This window comes from Myotis myotis, unplaced genomic scaffold (assembly GCF_014108235.1).
Source record: "Myotis myotis isolate mMyoMyo1 unplaced genomic scaffold, mMyoMyo1.p scaffold_m19_p_5, whole genome shotgun sequence".
NCBI classification, from domain to species: domain Eukaryota; kingdom Metazoa; phylum Chordata; class Mammalia; order Chiroptera; family Vespertilionidae; genus Myotis; species Myotis myotis.
Window position 1 is genome coordinate 2,275,215 of NW_023416357.1, and position 22,077 is coordinate 2,297,291.

Here is a 22,077-nt window from a genome sequence, read left to right on the forward strand (position 1 = left end):
CATTTCTGATTCCCCTTAAGCTTTTTATCACGTCAGAGGGTGGGAGGCGATGTGATCTCCCTTCTCCCCGAGGCCGGTTCTTCTCGGGGTGCTGACTCTTCACGGTAAACAGGAGCATGTAGCTTAGGGGTTGCAGGGCCCCTGGTGCAGAAGGAAGTGGCTACCAGGTCGCTGTGGGGGCTGTAAAGGGACTGCTCAGCCCCCTGGGTCCCTGCTCTGGAGAGGCTGAGAGATGGGGCGCGGCAGGACTCTCCCACTGCCTTCAGCTCCCGGGCCCCGGAAGCCTGGCCTGGTCAGCGAGAGCCTCTGCTCCCACCTTCCCGCACGGCCTTCTTCCCGCAGCATCTGTGGCTGAGCTGGTCCCAGCGGCCGTCTGCTGCCCACTCTGGGCCGGTGGCCTGGAGGGGCGTCTGTGACCTTCTCTAGTCACCTGGCGCCATGGGGGCTGGCAGTGCCCGGCACATCGCAGGCCCTTAGTGAGTGGCTGTCCTTAGTGGGTGGCTGTCCTTCCTTAGTGGGTGGCTGTCCTTAGTGGGTGTCTGTCCTTCCTTAGTGGGTGGCTGTCCTTAGTGGGTGTCTGTCCTTCCTTAGTGGGTGGCTGTCCTTAGTGGGTGGCTGTCCTTCCTTAGTGGGTGGCTGTCCTTAGTGGGTGTCTGTCCTTCCTTAGTGAGTGGCTGTCCTTAGTGGGTGGCTGTCCTTAATGGGTGGCTGTCCTTAGTGGGTGGCTGTCCTTAGTGGGTGTCTGTCCTTCCTTAGTGAGTGGCTGTCCTTAGTGGGTGTCTGTCCTTCCTTAGTGGGTGGCTGTCCTTAGTGGGTGTCTGTCCTTCCTTAGTGGGTGGCTGTCCTTAGTGGGTGTCTGTCCTTCCTTAGTGAGTGGCTGTCCTTAGTGGGTGGCTGTCCTTAGTGGGTGGCTGTCCTTAGTGGGTGTCTGTCCTTCCTTAGTGGGTGGCAGTCCTTAGTGGGTGTCTGTCCTTCCTTAGTGGGTGGCTGTCCTTAGTGGGTGTCTGTCCTTCCTTAGTGCGTGGCTGTCCTTAGTGGGTGTCTGTCCTTCCTTAGTGGGTGGCTGTCCTTAGTGGGTGGCTGTCCTTCCTTAGTGGGTGGCTGTCCTTAGTGGGTGTCTGTCCTTCCTTAGTGGGTGGCTGTCCTTAGTGGGTGGCTGTCCTTAGTGGGTGGCTGTCCTTAATGGGTGGCTGTCCTTAGTGGGTGGCTGTCCTTAGTGAGTGGCTGTCCTTAGTGAGTGGCTGTGGGGAGAATGAAGGCCGGAGGCGGAGGCTTTCGGGGCAGAGGAGAATTCTCCTCCGAGGAACAGGCAGCCTGTAATCTGGGCTCGGGTGTCAGCATCTGCGGAGACCCTGTCTGCGCCAGAGGAAGAAGCAGTGGCGGGTCCAAGAGGGTGACGGCCTTTCAGATTCCCGTCCTGATCCTGATTCCCTCTCCCAGCCCCTCCGCGTGTGCATTTGGGTAAGAAAACGGGTAAGAAACCCGAAGGGGTGGGTCTAGTAGGAATGCGGGTCTGAAACACCCCCACGCGTGTGACTTTGAGGGACTGACCCTCCCCTTGGGCCCCCGTGAACATCCCCCACCCCCCAGAAGCGACGGTCACACACTCTGCAAGGCCCCTAGCTTCGCCCCGTTCTGATTCTCGATGACCCCGAGTCGCGTGGGGCAATGAGTTTTCAAACTTCCTCTCCCCGCATCCACACAACAGGGATTTCTCCACGGCCAGCAGCGCACTTGGAGAGGAAGAAAAAGTACCAGTTATGGTCACAAGATCAATGAGCCGAAACCCAAGATTAAGATGTTTTATATCCGCAGAGCAATTTATCACAACGATGTCAGACAAAAAGTTCTAGTGGATGTTTACACGAGGACTTGACGAAAAATTCCAGACACGAAGCTTCTGGAACTCAGACTTGAACTCAGAGGACCTCCCACCTCTGAAAAAAAATTTACAACGGAATTTTTTCCCTTAACAAGAATTCCTATTTCAGCGCTGACTGGAGTTCTCTCGTTGGGGGCGCTACGGCACAGGAAACCGGGCTGTCTGGGCCGGTCCTTCTAGGCATGACAGCTAAAGATTTACTGAGCAGCACTGTTTTTGTTTTGTTTTGTTTTTACGTATATTGTTTATTGATTTCAGAGAGGAAGGGAGAGGGAGAGAGAGATAGAAACATCAAAGAGGAGAGAGAATCATGGACCGGCTGCCTCCTGCACGCCTCCCACTGGGATGGAGCCCACAACCCGGGCCTGTGCCCTGACGGGGAATCAAACTGTGACCTCCTGGTTCATAGGTCGGTGCTCAACCCCTGAGCCATGCCGGCCAGGCTTAGCGGCACTGTTTTTTAATAATTTTGGAGGAAATCATCCTGAAAGACATCATACTTCCCTGACTTCAACAGAAGACACCAATCCCTGGTTACTATAGCACAGTCCTCGGCCCCAGGGAAGTGCTCCAGGCCCTGACTTCTCCTCCGATGGCGTTCAGGGTCCTGGTCACCCCTGTCAGCTGTGGCCGTCTCTCTGTGATGGAAAATGTTCTTAATGCATCACCGCGCACCCAAGGGAGCACAGTCCCTGCCCTTACCGGGCTCAGCAAACACGTTTGTGGAAATCGTGCATGAGTTACCATGGCAGACAAGCCCTCTACAGCCAGGTGTGAAGTGGTGACACAGACGCTGGGAGGGCAGGAGGGCTGGTGAATACAGGGGTCTAGCCCTCACCTCCCTCCCAGACAGGGCCGAGCCATCGGAGGAGTCCTGAGCTTTCACGGGAGGTGGAAACGGACAGAGGCAGGTGAGTAACACCCCACGGAAGGACTCCACGAACGCTGGCCCGTTACAGGAAACTCATCGCGTTATATTTCTATTTCTAGGCACGGTGGGGCTACTCGACTGGAAACGGAGGGAGGGACTGGCATCCTTCTATTTTTCAGGGAGTGGCCTGATGGGGCACATCACCACACCCACCTCCTAAGGATCCTGGGGGAATTATTTACTCTCTTCTAATTTCAGCTTTCCTATCTGAAAACAGTAACGACAGGGCTCCTCCAAGAATGAAATAATTCCTTTTTAAAGCACTCACCGTAGGCCCGGCCTTAACAGACATGCAGCTACTGTTCCTGTAACACATGTCTGTTCCTGGAGTTGGCGCCCCGGTGCCCACCCGGGTGCCCACCCCGTGCATGGCCAGGCCGTGTGGCTGCACCGACCTTTCTCTCTGGTACTTGCTTCCTGGCAGATGCCGCGCGGCCTCAGGGTTGGGCCCCCTGGAACCCACTGTGGCGGCCTCCACGGAAAGAAGGTCTAAGTCCCTCCGTCCCTGCATTACAGGCGCCAGGCATTTCCATTACCCCAGCGTCCTGAAGCCTGGGCTCCAAGGCGGGCCGTGTTAGGGGAGGAAGGAGAGGGGACTTAAAGGAGACGGTGATCCAAGGCCTCAGTCCCTCAGAAACCTCCCGATCCTCAGTAAGTGGCAGCTGGAAATATAAGACCTTCCCACGTCAACGCCAATGATTACAGAATTAAAACTTTCGCTGTCAAAAACAAAATGAGAGCCTCAAATCTGTATGCAGAAGTATCCCACACAAAAGTGGGTCCCACTTGAAGAAACACATTAGTTTCTCCTCGATTTAAATGTACAAATTCACAATCCCCCAGTTTCTTTCTCGGTGTGATCCCAACAGAAGCTACTAACATGTTTCTTAATGTGGAGACATTAAATACTGCACAATAGCCCAGGAGGCCATGGTTCGATTTCCAGTCAGGGCACATGCCCGGGTTGCTGGCTCCATCCCCAGTGGGGGGCATGCAGGAGGCAGCCAATCAGTGGTCCTCTCTCATCATTGATGTTTCTCTCTCTTTCTCTCCTTTCCTCTCTGAATAAAAACATATTAAAAATAAATAAATGCTGCTCAATCAATGGGCTGTCTTACAAGTCATTATATTTGGAAGTCTATAAAGAACACTCTAGAATATGGATGAGGATGAGGAGAGACTACCAAACATGCCCTGACGAGGGAGACGGCTTGCTAGGTAAAGAAAAATGCTGAATGCGATGTTATCACCTCCACGTCAGCTTAACAAATACCTTTGGCCAATGTGTTTTCATGGTCTCTCTAATCTAAAGATCTCCTTACTGAACTTGGACAATGCCTTTTTAGGGTCTAGCTGAGTTTGCCAGCTACTTGCTGACTATGTTAGGTAACTCCTCAGACTGTTTTCCTTGCTAAATTCCAGGACCATTGTATAGATCTTATCTGCCAAACTCTTCATTAGCCACATTGCTGACTTCTGAGTCTTTCCTAAGTGAGGCATCCTTCATACACAAAACAGTGGACTTGATCTCAACTCCTGCAGAAGTCATGTGGGCTGTTCAGTAACACGTTCAGACTTCTAAACGGTCAATCTGTCAGCAATCCACACCGTGCACTAAGAACATCCAGAACAGCACTTTCCCAAACACGAAGTCTCCTGGGACACACAAGCTGAATCCCAGCGCAGAGCTGAAGGAGACTCGCATCAACCTGGAGAAAAGCTCTTTATCTAGGGTTAGAAACACTCGATCTGCAGTCGCGATGCCTTTTATTTTAGCTGCCCTTCCCTACTTGGGAACTCATTTACTGAAAAATGTGCATCAACAAAGCTATGGGCTGATCAAAATCCATTTTTCACACGAATATAAATAAAGCTTTGCAGAACTTATGCCAGGATTCTGAGACTTGTGGTCCTGCAAGGAGTGAAAGAGGAAGTGGTGAGGGCCATGTGGGAGGCCTGGGAGCAGGGAGCAGGAGGCTGAGGGTCCAGAGCCAGGAACCCTGGGGCCTGAGTGAGATTCCTGAGCTATGGGAACCCTGAGGACGTTCCCTAATAAATTCAGCCATCACCCCAAATATGCCTATTTTTTTTGAAACTGGAACTCTTCACACACTAAATTGGTAAATGTACACGTATAGTAAAACCCACATTAAAAACCACATACAAAAGTAATTTGGCTTTTGCTCCAAGTTAGAAGTTTGTTTATCCTAACCACTTTTAAAAACTCAACTTCTATGCAATGGCTACTTTCGCTATTTTACGTGTATACCTCTGGCACACTGTAGAGATCTGCAGAATAAATAAGTATCCAGCTGTGTTAATTGTTGAGCTATAGAAACACTTCTGCATTGAATGGTTATAATAAGATAATGGAGTCACGTTGTATTTACAGGGATCACATACTCTTTCCCGCTGCTCTGTGCTTGGCCCTTTTTTTCTAGTTCTACTAATTCTTGTTAGATCATTTTTTCCCTCCGGGACTGACATCTCTTGTATCATTATCCCCAACGTTGTTTCTGAACTTCAGATCTGCAAGCTCAAGTGCCTAAGGGATCTTCTAATATACAGTAGATTTACTCATCCTGTCAAACATCTTTTGAGCATCTATTCTGTGCCAGGAATTAATTCTTAGTGTTGGAGATGTAGCAACCAACCTAACAGGCCACAGTCTCCACCCTCACAGAGCTTATGTTACAGAGACGCAAAGCAGAACAACTAAGATTACAGATTAAAATGAGGCGGTGGGACAGGCACCCTGGAGAAGGGCCATTTTGAAAGCTGGTTTGGGGAGACCGCACGGAGAAGACAGGTGAGCACCAGCCTGAAGGGAAGGAGGCAGTGAGGACACGGAAGTCTGCTGGAAGGTACCTCCAACCAAAGATGCTACATGAACGCAGTTTTCCTGGCAAGCCAGCCTCTCCTCCTGTTTCCTGTCTCTGAACTGTGCCATCATCTATCCCAGCATTCAAATAAATAAATAAGTAGACTCGACTTTTTCAGTAACCGACGACTTTCTGCAGCCCAGGCCCCTCTGACCCTACCCCCCAATGCCCTATTCGTTCCTACCCTGAGGACAGTAGTCGCTGCCTTTGTTTAAGGCTTCACCACATCCCCCTGGATTTCTCTAGCGGGCCTTCTTGGACCCAGACTTACTGCCCGCAGCCCACCCCGATGCTGCCAGGCAGTGAGACTGTGACATGCAAAGTTTACCGTGCCTTCTCCTGCACCCATTTCCCCCTGGTTTCCCGATGGTCAGACCCACACTCTTCAACCCCATGACTGTACACACCATTTCATCTGTGGACTTTTATTGTCAGCAACAAAGAGAATATCAGTTCCAGAATGCCTGAATGGCAGAAATGACGACTCACTTCTGGTCAAGAGAACCTGAGGTTGACAGAACTGGGCCAAAGGCTTAGGAAAGGAAACGACACGGGAGAGGAGGGAGGTCCGCCGGGTCTCTAAAGGAGTAACGCAAGGGAAACCCAGTCTAGAACCCAGGCATGAAATTAGGAAAACGTGTAACATATACATAGCCGACCAGGAACAGCAAAATGTCCCTCGATATGTATCAGATCCAGAGGACGACGAAACAAATTTGCAAGCGTCTCATTCGCTGTGCCGAGTGGGGGCACCCAATCCTTGTTTACAAGTACCGGATGGTGAGCGGGAATCGACCGAACACGCACTGTGCTGGAGGCATGTCACTGCAGTGCTTCCATCGTCACCACGCGGTCTTCCCTCACTCATGACCAGCAGTGGGAATTAGACTACTGAGCAGTTTCCAAAGAATTGTGGTTCATTCTGCTCTTCAGAGAATACGATTTAAAAATGGTTAGACTTTTTATTTTATATGCTCCGATCATTATTTTGACATTTCTGCCTATGCCTCTAGGAAAATTCATATTCTTGATAATGGTATAAAATGTAACTTTAAAAAAATAGGAATTCTTATGGATATTTTAAGAACTTTATAGACATAAAAACATGCTTTCTGTTAAAGATGCTTTATAGTTATGCACGGCAATCAACTGGAGATATCCTTAAAGTGGATTGCAACTCAGTAGAGGTAGGTGTCAGGCAGAGACCTGGATTCTCATTTCTGGAACTTTCTCAGGAGATGCCACTGGCCGATGGACACACTTGAATGGCAAGGCCTGAGTCAGTGGCTCTCAGCCTTGAGGTCTATTGGAATCACCTGGAAAGCTTTAAAAAGACAAACAGCATTTCCCCTGGTGAAAGGTCCGGTCTGGGTACTGAGTTTCCAAAACTCCCACGCAGCCACATTCGAGAAGCCGTGGCCTCAGACGGATCGGTTGGATTATCAGGCCTTCTTTCCCCTGGTTTCTGTTACTGGGGAGAACAGCCCAGAATGGCCAGAACTGCATAGATTATGAGAGTAACAGGTGCCCCAAATCTCCATATCCTGAGAGTACGATTCATTGTCAATCAGGTTCTAAAGTTCATAATCTTGGTGGCTTCATTTACATACCTCTACTACATGACTTAATAACATACTTCTAATATATTTTAAAGTTAAATATTCATGGAGTTTTAATGAAACGACAATCTGACTTATTTTTAGATGAGGATGTAGATGTGTAAAAAAGTGAATTTAATGCCTATGGAGGTATCTGTTCCTCTTTACAAATAAGAAGCTCAGATGAGCTGGGAAGTTTATAAAAAATAATTCCCAAACCTGGTACTCACACCAGCAGAAAGGCCCAGACCAGAAAGGAGGATCAAAAAGTTTACTTAGTGCCCACCCCTACTTGAGGCAGGAACATTGATCCTGGGTTACAAGTGAATTGTCACTCTTTCTTCGTAAGGCTGTTCCTAATTATTGATAAGCTGAGGATTGTAAAGGGTCAAGCTGCAATTTCAACAAGGCCCCCTCCTTAATGATTAGAAATGCACATCAAAAAAAGTAATAGGATGTAGAGAAAGTCCAGTAATAATGTGAAAACACACAGAAATAGCATTAAGTGTAACTACGACCGGCCAAAAAATGCGTACATAGTGCGGCAGTGCAAACAAATGGGTCCGGACTGGGGGTTACCTTCCTACTTTGCCACTGATTAGCCATCTCACAGCAAATCCGACCCACAGTCTCATCTGAAAAAGAAGGGCACCTCAAAGAGATGACCTTGAGTCCCTAGCAGACCAAAGCTCTATGATCCAAAAAGAACTAGCTAAGCGGTCCTCAAAGCAACTATGATTAATTCTAATTAAAGAAAATCCCAGAGTTGTTTCAACATGATTGGCTTAACAAGTCTCTTAAGGGAAAAAACATGTTAAATTTGCCTTCAAAAAAGTCTACTATTTGGCTATCATTGAAAATAGCAAGTGACTTTTTTTTAAAAAAGGCCTGTAGGGCAAATGGGGAGAAACGGATCACTAAGCACATAGAGCAAGACCACCAGGCAGAAACCAAACAAACAACGTCAATGAGGAAAATGAAATGTGAAGAGCTTTTCCTAAGGAAAACTGTTTCAAAGCATGAACTACGGGACTTGATCTCTCAGAAGAATACACAGGGACTGTTATTAAATACACACAGTGTTTCTGAGTACAGCCCACAACTCATGATTCCGAGGTAAAATGACCCTCATTAATAAAAGTGGTAGTGCATGGAGATCATTCCCTTTTAATTTATTGTTCAGTTTTAAATACATGTCCCGCCAGCCACAAAACCCCTGGTGTGACCCGTGCGAGCATCACACCTGCTGCTCCGGCAGCTTCCGTCATGAGGCTGCTGAGAAGAGGCAGCCGTGGGCAGGGGCACCCGGCTGTCCGAGGGCAAGTCCCCTCGTCAATCTTCTTCCGAGCTGGAATCCTCCTGGTCGGAGAGCTCGGGGACGGGGAAGCGGAGGATGGCGGCGACCCCCGTCAGCTGGCTGAGCTGCTCCCCGGACACGTGCAGGCTGGAGAAGATCCGCACGGTGCCCGCGTTCTCCTTCACGCTGTCCACCAGCCGCACGTACCGGCTCCGGGCGGCCACCTCCTGGTGCCGGAAGAGCTCGTCGCTGATGAGCAGCGTGTCGATGGCCGTGGCCTCGTTGGCCTTCTCCACGTGCTTGAGTCCGTAGCAGGCGCGGTCGGGCTCGTGCTGCAGCATCTTGTAGAAGTCGTCCAGGGCCTTCACCTCCCCGGCAGCTTTCGTGTCCGACAGGCGGCTGGCCACCGTGGGGTCACACAGCACCTCCTTCAGGGAGTACTTGTGTCCGGAGGAGGCGTGGACCTGGGGTGGCAGGGACAGGTCAGACACAGGACCTCTTAGCGCTCCGTTACCCGGCCCGCAACGACCAAAAGCAGTGCAGGCTTCATATGCTCAGGACTCGGGCCGTGGTTTACTGCACACACTGGCCAGCTGCTTCCCGGCTCTTTTCACATCGCACTTACAATCCCTGTCAAATGAAGACTTTCTTCCCTGCCCTAGCCAATGTGGCTCAGTGGATAGCGTGCCGGCGTGTGGACTGAAAGGTCCAGGGTTTGATGCCGCTCAAGGGCACGTGCCCGGGGTGTGAGCTCAGTCCCCAGTAGGGGGCGGGCAGGAGGCAGCCGATCAATGACTCTCTCATCATTGATGTTTCCATCTCTCTCCCCCTCTCCCTTCCTCTTTGAAGTCAATAAAAATATATTTAAAAAAAAAAAAAGACTTTCTTCCCTGACACTGTTCCCAGGTCTAAAGCTTCAGGAATCATTTCTTTGTTGTTATTATTTATTTTAATCCTCACCAGAAGGTATTTTTTCCATTTTTTTTTTGAGAGTGGGAGGGAGAGGGAGAGACAGAGAGAAACACCGATGTGAGAGAGACATCGATTGGTTGCCTCTCCAGGTACCTGCCCTTGACGGGAATAGAACCTGGGACCCTTCAGTCCATAGGCCGACGCTCTACCCACTGAGCCACACCGGCCGGAGCAGGGATAGTTTCTCCTCCTCCGCCCACCCCCCCAGGCTGTGCATGCTCAGCCCCCCGGGACCGAGGGCTCACCTGCAGGAACTTGGACCGGTTCTCCAGCAGCACCTTGTTGTCCGTCTTCACCGCCTGCTGGAACATGTAGTCGCAGAACTGCTCCCGCACGAAGCCCGGGCTGGCCACCAGGACGCACTTGACCACGTCGAAGTGGATGTGGCGCTGCACGGCCTGCACCACCTGCTCGTAGAAGCGCTCCAGCGCGCGGTCGTGCTGGCTGCAGTTGCCGCGGCGCTTGCGGGGGATGCTCACCTCCACCTTGGCGCGGGTCAGGGTCATGCTGGGCGTGACCAGGCAGACGTGCGCCAGGCCCTCCTGCATGACCACGGCCGCCACGTCGGCGCTCCAGGCGGGGTCGCAGGCCTGCTCGATGCGCGCCAGCACCACGCTGTCCCACTGCTTCTTGGCCAGCGTGAACTGGCGGTTGGGCTCCAGCTCGATGGTGTGGTAGGCGCCCATCTTCACGTACTCGTTCTCCTGGAGGTTGGTGCCCCGCACCCGCAGCTGGCAGGCCTGCGAGTCGAAGTCGATGGCCTCCACGCACAGGGTGAGCGTGGTGCGCACGCGGCTGCTGCCCACGCTGCCCGTGGACGACTCGGTCTGCACCTTGCGGATGGTGGAGGCGCGCAGGCTGTCGCCCACCTGCACCAGGTTGTACGTGTGCCACATGTCCTCGGGCTCCTCGGGCACCAGGGTCACCTGGCCCGCGTTGTCCTTCTCGATGTCCTTCCTCAGGAGCTTCATGGCGCGGGCGGGGGCGCGGCGCCGATGGAGGGGCCGCGGGGTCCCCGGGGGTAGAGGGGACCGGCCGTCCCGCCGGGAAGGGGGCGGGGCCCGCCTACAGGTTCCCACCGGCGCCGGTGGCGGAAGGAAGGACCGGCTCCGGCCGGCCGGGGAGCAGGGACACTCACTCCAGTCCCGCCATTCTCAGTCTCGGGCGCCGCGACCCACCGGCACGAGGAACCCTTTACGGAACCCCGTCCCGTCCGCGTTCCGGCCGCCGGCGCCGACCCAGAGGCTGATGCAATGGGGGCGCATGCGCAGCCGCGTCCCCGGCCGCCGCCCCGCCCCGCGCACGTTTGACGTCCGGCAGGGGGCGGGGCCCCAGCTTGCGGGCGCGCAGGCGCAGTGCGCGGGGAGCGGTTCCGGACGCGCTGAGCCTCCGGGGAAGGCGGACGGCGATCTTCCCGGCGAGCCTGGGATTTTAATGCTCAAATTGCACTTTCCACGCCTTCCCTTCCCTTCCCTTCCCTTCCTGGGGGCGAGGGAGCTGGGGCAGGAGAGGGAACGTGTGCACTTTCTAAAGCTGCGTGCAGCCGCTACGCTCCACCTTCTCCCTTCGCGTAAATCCAGTTTCCAAACTCACCTAAAACGAAAAGGAATTCTCAAAAGTGCTGACCTGGCCCCGAAGCTGCAAAGTAGGCTTTGCTCTCGCCTGGCCATGCCTTGGACGCTGCACTGCACGCCGCACTGCACGCCGCCGGGGCCCGAGGTCAGAGCAGGTCCCGGGAGGGCGGGACCCCAGGACCCAGGATCCCAGAGCCCAGCACCCAGGGTCCCAGCACCCAGCACTCAGGGTCCCACCACCCAGGGTCCCAGAGACCCGGGTGGGCGGCCTCAGCCCGGCTGCTCTGCGCGGTGAGGGCTCTAGGGTGGGGGTTGGGTCCCTGGGACTCAGGCGGGACGTCTCTGTCACCGGTGAGCCCAGGTGTGGGAAGCGGGGAAACGGACCCACCGGGACCTAGTGACTAGGACCCGGGTCTGACAGCCACAGGACTGATGATAAAGTAAACCCTAAGGCACTTAACCTTCGGCTTGAGTTGGGATTGCCTCTTAAAACCCGGCGAACAGAACACCCAGCCGGCCTCTCCTATGAGCTGGGAATGGGAGGAGGCGGAGCAGTCCTGCGCACACCTCTCTCACCATCTCCTTTCCTGGCTACTGCAGTGGCATTGAGGGGAAGCTTGCCACCTGAGCCTGGGAGACAGGGCTGAAAAGGAGGGATTGCCTTGGGCACAAATCTTAATACACGAGTCTCAGTGACCTTCCTCAGAGCTTTTCTTTCTTTTTCTTTTTTTAAAAAGATATATTCTATTGATTTTCCACAGAGAGGAAGGGAGAGGGACAGAGAGTTAGAAACATCGATGAGAGAGAAACATCGACCAGCTGCCCCCTGCACACCCCCACCGGGGATGTGCCCGCAACCAAGGTACATGCCCCTGACCGGAATCGAACCTGGGACCCCCCAGTCCGCAGGCCGACGCTCCATCCACTGAGCCACACCGGTTTGGCTAGAGCTTTTCTTTCTTACTCAGTGACCCTGCAAGAGTCCCTTGCACACAGTAGGCACTCATATCTGGACGCCAGAATGGCAAGCTGAGGGGACCAGATTCACCAGAGGCAGCTCTATGAACATTATCACGGGTAATGCGATCAGGCCTTGGCATTTCCTCAGCTATAGTTCATTTAATTTCACAATTTAGTCTAAAAAGTAATTCCTCTTACTTTAAAACTGCTGTGATGCTGCAGCAGTCTATGGTACTTTCATTCTTTACTGAAGTCAGCAACATCGTGAGGACACGAGGAAAAGACCATGATTTAGCTCTGTTGCTTTAAATTCTAATTTTATAGTAATTTATTGGTTCTTTGAAAATAGAAGCCTTTACATCAGTAACTTTATATCTATTTTTTTCTATAATATTTTATTTCTGTTAATCTCTCCAGAAGAAAAAAAGTTAGTGGTGTTATTACCGCCAACAGTTTTCAATTTGTTGCTGTTGACATACTTCTAGTGTCTCAAAAAAAAAAAAAGAAAAAAAAAAAAGTCTTGCGCTTGAAGTCAAGCTTCCTGGGTTGAAATTCTTACCCTGTCAGTTGTTTCCCTGTAACTCTGGGGCAGTACTCAGTCTCTTTGAAACTCAGTTTCTTTTCCTTAAAAGTTGAGGGAACTGAATCCAATACCTAACAACTGTTTTAATTGTAAACAGTAGCTGCAACAGTGTTTGAAAAATTAAAACAATACCCATGATCTCACCCTGACAGATTTGCTTTCAGTTCTGCATATGACCTTTTTAGTTGGATTCTTGCTATGGCTCACGTTAGCTGTAAAACACTGGTACTGAGTTTAATACTCGCACACCAAGCGTCAGCAGACCTGAGTTCTGGTCTTTTCGAGTTAGATTCTAGCAACTTGAGATAAATTCTCCCAACCTCTACCAACCGGAAGTTTTTCATTCGGAATTGTAAATAAGGTTATTGGTCCTGCCTTCCTCACTTGACGTCTTTATGGGGTCCTGATGAGAGTATGCTACCTGGTGAACGGCAGTGCTCTGTAAACACGGAAGGTGCTAGGCCGAGTGCCCGGCTTGAAGCTGGATACCTGGATCAGACATAGCAAGGGGCGAACTCAGCCTTGGAAAAACACACGGCTCAGCAAAGCTGGCGGATGGACAGTCTGCTGGGCGCGGTCATTCATCCTAGCACCTCTTCTCCAGGGAAGCCTTAGGCCAGTCCTGCTGCGTAAAGCAGTTCTGCCTCTCATCGGTGCAGCGGGCGACATTCCTCCTTCCTATTACAACAGGTTCCAAATGGTTGGCATGGCAGCAGCAGGCATGATGGGCTCCCGAAAGGTGGAACTCCTGTCTGGACACCTTGGGCTGAGCACACGAGGGGCCGTACACGTTTTCTGGACTCTCCCTCGTCTTTCATTGCACCGCTTACGCTGCTACAACTACACGCATCTGTTCCCTCCTCAGAGCACCTTGGGGGCTCTTCCCGCCAGAGCTTCTTTGCTCCTCTGTGGCTTCTCTCAGGCTGGGAGCCTTTTAAGGGCAGAGACCGCCTTCTCTTTGTCTTTGTGTTCCTGGAACCCAGCACAACAGCGGCCTCACCACAGTTATCACATGAAAGAATGAGTGGGTGTGAGCTCTCCTCTGGCTCAGAGCTGTTAACCTGTCTGTCACAGACATCTTACAAGTAGGAAGTCACATGCTGCTTTACAATGTTACTAACATTTTGAAGAAGATTACTCTCAAGGTAAGTTTCTATCAACCTATTTCAATTTTTGAGCTATCCATGGTCAGATAAGTAAAATGATTATTTTAAACATCTTATTGAAGGAAAGACCTTAAAATCTCTTAAAATAATGTATAACAACAGTTGCTTTTATTATACACGATTTGGAAAATGATCTTTACAGAATAAGCAGCCAGAGCTCCTGGTATGAAAATCCAGCAGTAAATGCAATTGTTTAACCTCAGACTGTAAAAAGATGCCCGTGTGGCCCCCACAAGCCAGGCTAAGGGACGATGGAAGCATTATTCGGCAAATCCAGTCAAAGGAAAAAAGGAAAAGGGAAAGTTTCTTTTGTCTAAGGAACATGTACTCACTACCTAAATTTCCTGCGATTAAAAATACGTACTTGCAGTTGTTCCTAAACAATACAAAGCCTCCTACCAAATAAATAAAATCATACAAACAAAGCATGTAGCTCCATTCCCTTGAACATCTGAATTACAGTGATTTTTCAGTTCATATTTCTCACTTGTTCAGTTAATGGAGATCTACTCTTTAGGTAAAGCAATATTAATGTTTTAATACTAAAGTGAATTTTTAAAAATAAATTATTTTATTGATTTCAGAGAGGAAGGAGAGAGAGATAGAAACATCAATGATGAGAGAAAATCATGGATTGGCTGCCTCCTGCACGCCCCCTACTGGGAATGGAGCCAGCAACCCGGGCATGTGCCCTTGACCAGAATCGAACTGTGATTTCCTGGTTCATAGGCTGATGCTCAACCACTGAGCCATGCCAGCTGGGCTAAAGTGAATTCTTAACACCAACCAGCATACACTTTTACCTCCTTCTAAGACTTAGCTGACTTCCAGTCGTCCTTATAATGACAGAAGACGTTCGATGAGAATTAGATCCCTTCACACGGCCCTCTGACCCACCGCGAGGACAGAAAGTTAGGGTTTGGTTATTTTATCACCACCTTTCCCCCGAGGCTTCCTTTTAAAGGGGTTGAGAGGAAGCTTTGTTTTAGGATCTGGTGAGGCTGCTGGTGCCAGAAGAGCAATTAGCCCTGAGTCAGATACGAGCCTGACGCGGGAGGAGAACTGAGAGGGACAGTGTTCACATCTTCGTATCCAGAAGCAGTGCCGTTTGCACCCAGACAGAGTGTGTTCCAGCTTTAACGATGCCCTTTCTGCAAATACAAAGATGTGGCAGAAAACGGCCATGGAGTCTACTGTTTGTTATTGACTGTGATGATCAGAGGCACTTCGCCCCTGGAACTAGGGGACAGCTCTGGAACTGGGAGACAGCTGATGGTCGTGCAGTTATAATTGGATTGGCGGCACTTTCCTTGCTTAGTGGTGGTTAAGTTATGGTGCATTATTCAATTGATGACAGTTTCCATTCAATTAGGTATAAATATGGTGGGGATATAACTAAAGGAGACAGTGTGATCCCTGAAGTATTTTATGAGTTTGTCTGTATGCTTTCATGAAGCACTCAATAAGTTATTCTTAGATGCGAAGGATACTTAACAAAGATCCTACCCTCACAGAATTCCAGCAAGCTGGGAAGACAACCAGATGTTTAATTATAATATCATGTGATATGTTACAGAAGCAAAGGTCCTTGGGTCTCCGGGGGAGGGGGTGCAATTTAGTCCAGTGGGTTTCTTGGAAATGACATTCCCATGGGGACCTGAGGGTCACTGCAGTGTGAGTACCTCTATGCAAAGGCCCAGTGGCTTCGGAGGAGCTGGCACAACCCAGGAGCTGAAAGAAGCTCAGTATCTCGCGGACAGGAATATATTCGGCTCATTTCTTTTTATTGATTTCAGAGAAGAGGGAAGTGGGAGAGAGAGATAGAAACATCAATGATGAGAGAGAATCACTGATCTGCTGCCTCTTGCATGGCCCCCCTCTAATGGGGATGGAGTCCGCAACCCGGGCACGTGCCCTGACCAGGAATCAAACCGTGACCTCCTGGTTCACAGGTCGATGCTCAAACACTGAGCCGCTGAGCGGGCTATTGGGCTCATTTCCATGTCTCGGTACTGCCCTTGCTTTGAGAGCGAACACAATTCTCCAGTCACAGACGCCCTGAATGGGCAGTGTATTCTGACAGTAGCATTGTGGCAACAATGCCAAGTCGCTTTCTTCTCAAGTTTTTAACATGAATTCAAATACCCTATTTTGTGTTTCATACAACAGAAGAACAGTGTAGGTAAAAAAAAAAAAAAAAGGCATTTTGATCCTTAATTTTCTGAATATACAGGGTGGGGCAAAAGCTGGTTTACAGTTGTCCCTATGGAAACTAGCAACACAAATCCTGTGAGTTTACTGCTGTCTTTACAGATATTATAGTGACCGGAACGTCTCTCCATCTTGTGATTCCCGGCCACCCACTGTAAGCCATTGGAGGCCGCATGCTCGCTACCGGTGAGCGGCTGACTTCCTCCCATGTCAGCCATCGCCAACTGGACCTCATGGTGAAGAGGAGATCTCACCCGGGAAGAAAGTCACAAGAAAAGACCCTTCCTTCTAGACCCGTGGTCGGCAAACTGCGGCTCGCGAGCCACATGCGGCTCTTTGGCCCCTTGAGTGTGGCTCTTCCACAAAATACCGACTTCTGCGCATGGGCCACGAAGTTTCAATCGCACTGTATGTGCGTGCCCGCTCGTGGTATTTTGTGGAAGAGCCACACTCAAGGGGCCAAAGAGCCACATGTGGCTCGCGAGCCGCAGTTTGCCAACCACGGTTCTAGGCCAACGAAACTGTTTGTAGGAAGGAGAGACCTGTAACATCACGAGGGCCACCCTATAGTTGTATTCTTAATAACCAGGGAGAGCACTGTCATTAGGTTATACTTCATGTCGGGTAAGACAAAGACATCATCTGATTGCACTCTAAACCTGAAAGTCATGAAAAGAACAGACTCACTGACGTCATCACTCAGATCCTTATCAGAGCCCTTCAGGCGACTCCTGGATAAACTTTGGAGGTTGAGCAAGAAGGAAGCGAACTGACACTAAGACGGCACGGGTGGCAGGTTTCAGAGCAGAAGACGTGAGGCAGAAACCGGAGCTGAGCGCAGGGGCTGCCATTTACTCCTTGTGGGACTTGGATAAATGACTTTAACCTCTTTTGGTTCCTTCATCTCTGAAATATGGGTAACAGTTCCAAATTTCCCCTTTTAGTAAGATGGAGATGAAATAATACATGTAGAGTTCTGGGTGCAGGGGCTCACGCATAACATGTTGTCAATATGTGTCTCGCATCATGAGGTCATGTTATTCTCCGTTGTATCTTTGACCTTTGACCTCTGGGAGGTTGCCATCTATTTGGACATGGCCAGTGGGAGGGGTGGGCACAAAGTGAGGGAGTGGGCTTCAGCTCTGGCACCAGCTGTGTTTCTCCTCCCGGGGCCACAGCTCCTGTCCAGGGGGCCCCCCCTCCCAGAGCCAGAGTTCTAGGTGCAGTGGACGGGGCGCCCTCCTCAGGCCAGGAAGGTACTGGCTTTTCTTCCCACTGTTGTCTTCCCACTGTTAGGGGCTCCCCCATCTCCTCAGTTCCTCTGTAAACAGCCCCTTCATTAAACTCCCTTCCGCTAAACCCTTTATACGTGCCACTAGTTTTTGACTAGGACTCTGACAGACATAACATAACCAGGAAGACTTTATTTGGACATAAGGGAGGACATCTTTCCAAATGAATCATCCTATCTAATAATAGACAAACATGGTAATTGATCATACCTTCGCTACGCCTCCCATGGGCTAATCAGCGAGATATGCAAATTAGCTGCCAACAAAGATGGCGGTTAATTTGCATACGTAGGCGCGAGGCGGAGCGAAGATGCAGCGAAGGCTTTGAAGGCGGCTCTGGCCAGAGCAAAGGCCTGGTTCCCAGGTGCTGGAGGAAAACCAGTGCCGGCAGCCAGGGGAAGGGAAGGCCTATTGCACGAATCTTTTCATGCAACAGGCCTCTAGTTTTTAAATATTGGAAACTGCCAATCCAAGACAGTTCTAACCCTAATGGAGACGCATTGCGATGGTGGTGGTTCGCTGTGAGGGAAACAGGTTGGAAGGCTGGGGAACGTGTGTCTAGAGCAGCCGTGGGCAAACTACGGCCCGCGGGCCGGACCTGGCCCGTTTGAAATGAATAAAACTATTGAAATAAAAGACCGTACCCTTTTATGTAATGATGTTTACTTTGAATGTATATTAGTTCACACAAACACTCCATCCATGCTTTTGTTCCGGCTCTCCGGTCCAGTTTAAGAACCCATTGTGGCCCTCGAGTCAAAAAGTTTGCCCACCCCTGGTCTAGAGGGCCGTGGTGGTGGGAAGGAAGGGTGGGGTTCTCTTCTAGATGCAGAAAGCAACGAGGTCATGGCCACGGGAGCAAAGTGAGCAAGAGGATCATGGGCAAAGTAAGGAAAGGTGACAGCTGTCATGGGAAGTTATGTTCAGGGTTTGTTTGTTTTTTAAAGAATTGACTTTTAGAGCGTGAAAAGGAGGGAGGGAGAGAGCCAGTGCCAGAGCGAAGCATCCATTGGTTTCCTCCCACATGTGCCCTATTGGGGATCAACCAGGGCACTGAACTCCCAACCTGCGTATGTGGCCTGACCGGGAGAAGAACCTGCCACCTGTGCCTACAGGACGGCGCCCAACCAGCTGAGCCCCACCTGGAGGGCCACGTTGAGAGATTTTAACGCGCAAAATAACGCCCCCACAGAGGTCCATGTCCCAATCCTTGGAGCCTGTGAATACGTTTCCTTATATGGCAAAAGGGACTCAGCAGATGTGACTACATTGAGGACCTTGAGATGGGAGAGGACCCTGGGCAGTTCAGGGGGCCCAGGGGATGAGAAGGGGCCTGTAGGAAGCAGGCGAGAGAGAGGCGAGGAAAGATCTGACAGGCCACTCTGCTGGCGTGGGAGGTGGCGGGGGAGCCCCAAGCCCGGGCTGCAGGCGGCCCCTGCAGCTGGACAGATTGCCCCTGGAGCCTGCTGACCACAGACCGCTGTGCTTCCCCCTGGTCCCGGCCCGGAGACTTCCGACCTGGGAACTGGAAGGTAGGACACGTGTCTTCTTTTAAACCATCAAATCCGTGGCAGTCTGTTCCCACAGCTGCAGGAGCCTGACAGGAGGCGGGGAGGAGGTACCGGGAGCCAGACAGGCCACACCTGCACGGCCAGTCGAGAATGTTTTATTTTATCTGAAGATGACCGGGAACCACCAGAGTGTTCTGGCTAAAAACTCAGATATAATGAGAATTACTTGTGAGCAGCATAGGGTAGAGTTTGGGTTCAGATGAGACAGGAAGTGCGCCCTGCAGGAGTATGCGCTGGGGGTTAGGGGGTGGGGGGAGGGGCTGGGGCTGGGACCCAGGTTGGGTGTGGACTCGATGCCTCTATGAGAAGTTTCCAAGCAACCTGACAACGCGACGACTGACAGGAAACCAGCAAAGAAAAGGAAGAAAAGTCCAATTTCAGATCCCTGCGTTGTGAAACTGGTAAATACAGCACGTGAGGAAGCTGTTAACTCGGACACAGTAACTTTTTACGTTCTACACTTCAATACGATTGAATAACATATAGATGTATACACACAGACACACACAAAAGGGAAGTAAATGTGATTTTGAAACATCTATGCACCATTTCCCTTTAAGTCCCTTCCTGGAATTAGCAAGGCGCCTTATCCCAACAATTGCAGAAAACCCACAGTACGCAACCTGCGACGGTTTTAGGCCCGGAGAAAGAGAAGCAGCGGAACCGGAAAATGCTTCTCTATGTACAGGCAGATAGAGAAATAATTACATGTGTTAGTGATAAAGTTACATATAAATGAAAAATCATACACAGGTGAGACTGTAACTTCTGAAACAACATTTTCTCAAGCCTTGTTCTTGTCTTTTTGGAGGCCATGCGAGGATCATTTGACCATTTCTGCCTTAGTGACTGCTTATTTGGCAAATTGAAAAGGCACCGTTTGAATAGTTAGTAAGCAATTCAGATTTTGCACAACAAAAACAGGCCAGTCACCTCCAAACAATGTGAGCCAGGAAAAGCATCAGAGGTCAAACGTGTAAAGCAGTGGTTCTCAACCTTCCTAATGCCGCGACCCTTTAATACAGTTCCTCATGTTGTGGGGACCCCCAACCATCAAATTATTTTCGTTGCTATTTCATAACTGTCATGTTGCTACTGGTATGAAGCGTCATGTAAATATCTGATATGCAGGATGTATTTTCATTGTTACAAACTGAACATAATTAAAGCATAGTGATGAATCACAAAAACAATATGTAATTATATATGTGTTTTCCCATGGTCTTAGGCGACCCCTGTGAAAGGGTCGTTCGACCCCCAGGTGGAGAACCGCTGGTGTAAAGGGTCCTGACAGAAGCTGATAAATTAAACCATTCACTGGCTCCGAAGCTGCCCGAAGTGTGGGTGGCTGGACATTTCCGGAGGAGTGGGAACTGTTGGGATGAACTGCCAGGGGCCCATCATGAGCTCCCTACACCAGCCGGCTGTGGGGAAAAGAGGACCTCTGCTGCGAATCACCTCTTTCCAAGTGATCTGCTTGGAAGTTAACCCTGGGCCCTCTGAGCCGGGCTACACCGGCTGGCTCCCCCGTTTTTGGTGGTAAAACACTAGATTAACAGCACCAATGAGCACCCCGCTGTGAGGACACTGAACAACCCAATTCTGAGGATATTCGCCAAAGCCAGCCATTCCTTAAACGCTTCACATGGTCATTTTTAAAAAACACAGAACTGCACCCATCTGTCTTCTCTCTTGGACCATTCAACCTTTCCTCCCCAATTAGTAACCGGTAAAAAAAAAAAAAAAAGGTTGTGATCGCGGGTTAATCATTGGGAACAATCTTGGAAAATCCTAGGAGTCACCCTTCTCTAAATTGATGGCACTGTGCATCGACACCCTGTGTTTAGGTCCCTCCTCAAAAGCACCTACTTCTGCACAACTGACAGCGCTCGCTGCGCGCTGCGTTCCATGCGCGTCGCCCGTCGCCTTTGCAGGCCGAGCGCTCCCTGCCCCCCGCCCCCTCGGTGCCCCGTCCGCTCCGGGGCCCGGGCAGGCGCACGTCCGGCCCAGCGGCCGTTCAGCCCGCGTCCCTCCTGCCCGCGTCCCTGCGCAGCAGAAAACTTCGCAAACTTGGCGGCGGGAAGAGGCGGCCGTGCCGCCCGGAGCAGCCCGAGGGCCGGCGCCCGGCGCCCTCTAGTTACCTCGCTCCCGGGAGGGGGGCGCCGGCGGAGAGCCCGGCCACAGCGCGCCTCGGCAAAACGCTGGATCCGAGCGTCCGCCCCGCCGCCCCGGTCTCCGCCGGCCTCCCTCCCTCCCACCGCCGCGGCGGAGGGCGGCGACCCGACTGCCACCCCGATTCCCACCCGAGGCCGGACGCCAGGGCTCCGCTCCGGCCTCCCACCCGCCCAGACGCCCGAGCGCCCGCGAGTCCCCCGCGCCGTGCGCCCCCTCCCCGAGCCCGGCCCGCGCAGGAGATGCTCACCGGTGAGGAGCCAGCAGCCGGTGACGGCGAGCCCGGGGCGGGCGGGGCGCCGGGGGGCCATGGCCGGAGCGGCCGCGGGGCGCCGGGTGGAGCCGCCGGACCGGGGCCGGAGCCGCGCGCGGGGCCCCTCCGCCGCCGCCCTCCGCTGCGGGTCGGGGTCGCTGCCTGTCGCGCCGCCGGGGCGCCCGGGAGCCGCCGAGTGCTGCCCGGTGCTTCCCACGAAGGCTTCTCAGTCCGCTCCACGCGGGTCACATCGCAGGCGCCGCGCCGCCCGCCCCTCCGCGCTGCCGCTGGCGGCCGCCCAGCGCGGGGACATGGACAAATACAGCCGCGCGGCGCGTGGGGCCAAGTCCGCCGGGTCCGACGCGGACCTTAAAGGGACATCTGCCTCGGGAGCGGCTCCCAGGTGCCGGAGACGGCGAGGGCGGGACCTGGGGGGGACGTGGCCGCCCTGTGGCTCCGCCTTCACACCGGCTCCTCGGGGCGGGGCGGGGCGGGGGGGCGCCGGGGCCCTCGGGGGGGCTGCGTTCCTGGGTCCGCGCGGGGAAGGCGGCGGACGGTGTGCGGCGCGAGCGGAGCGGGTTCGGACCCGCCGCGTCCTGCGCGCACTTGAATTTGGCCGCGGCCGCGCACGGGGCGGGGCGGGGCGGGGGCGCAATCCCCCGACACGCCCACCCGGGGCTCCGCGTCCACTTCTGCAGGGTTTGCTGCGCTCCTGGAGGTTCGGGGTGAAGGG

At 52.2% G+C, this 22,077-nt stretch overlaps 2 protein-coding genes across 4 annotated transcripts in view; both read right to left on the reverse strand.

Annotated features, from left to right (window-relative positions):
- Positions 1 to 21,763, reverse strand: part of ITGA1 (integrin subunit alpha 1) — a 129,563-nt gene extending 107,800 nt beyond the window's left edge. For 2 of the 3 annotated variants that reach the window (XM_036307940.1, XM_036307942.1), the window contains exon 1: positions 21,342 to 21,762. In XM_036307940.1, the coding sequence (XP_036163833.1) occupies positions 21,342 to 21,402 (61 nt within the window). In that variant the 5' untranslated portion in view covers positions 21,403 to 21,762. Of the gene's footprint in view, positions 1 to 21,341 lie in introns of all 3 variants that reach the window. The other variant, XM_036307939.1, reaches the window with a different exon arrangement.
- On the reverse strand, positions 6,105 to 11,168 carry PELO (pelota mRNA surveillance and ribosome rescue factor). Its single transcript, XM_036307943.1, has 2 exons — positions 9,808 to 11,168; positions 6,105 to 9,054 (listed from the first exon to the last, which is right to left on the reverse strand). The coding sequence occupies exons 1-2, from the start codon at positions 10,531 to 10,533 to the stop codon at positions 8,626 to 8,628; spliced, it is 1,155 nt and encodes a 384-aa protein (XP_036163836.1). The 5' UTR covers positions 10,534 to 11,168; the 3' UTR covers positions 6,105 to 8,625.
- Positions 21,764 to 22,077: the final 314 nt, after the last annotated feature.

Bases quoted from the DNA above. Each gene is read 5' to 3' on its own strand.
- PELO (XM_036307943.1), bottom strand. From the start codon at position 10,533: ATGAAGCTCCTGAGGAAGGACATCGAGAAGGACAACGCGGGCCAGGTG. The intron at 9,055-9,807 runs GTGAGCCCTCGG...CTGCCACCCCAG, and splicing joins ACCGGTCCAAGTTCCTGCAG to GTCCACGCCTCCTCCGGACA.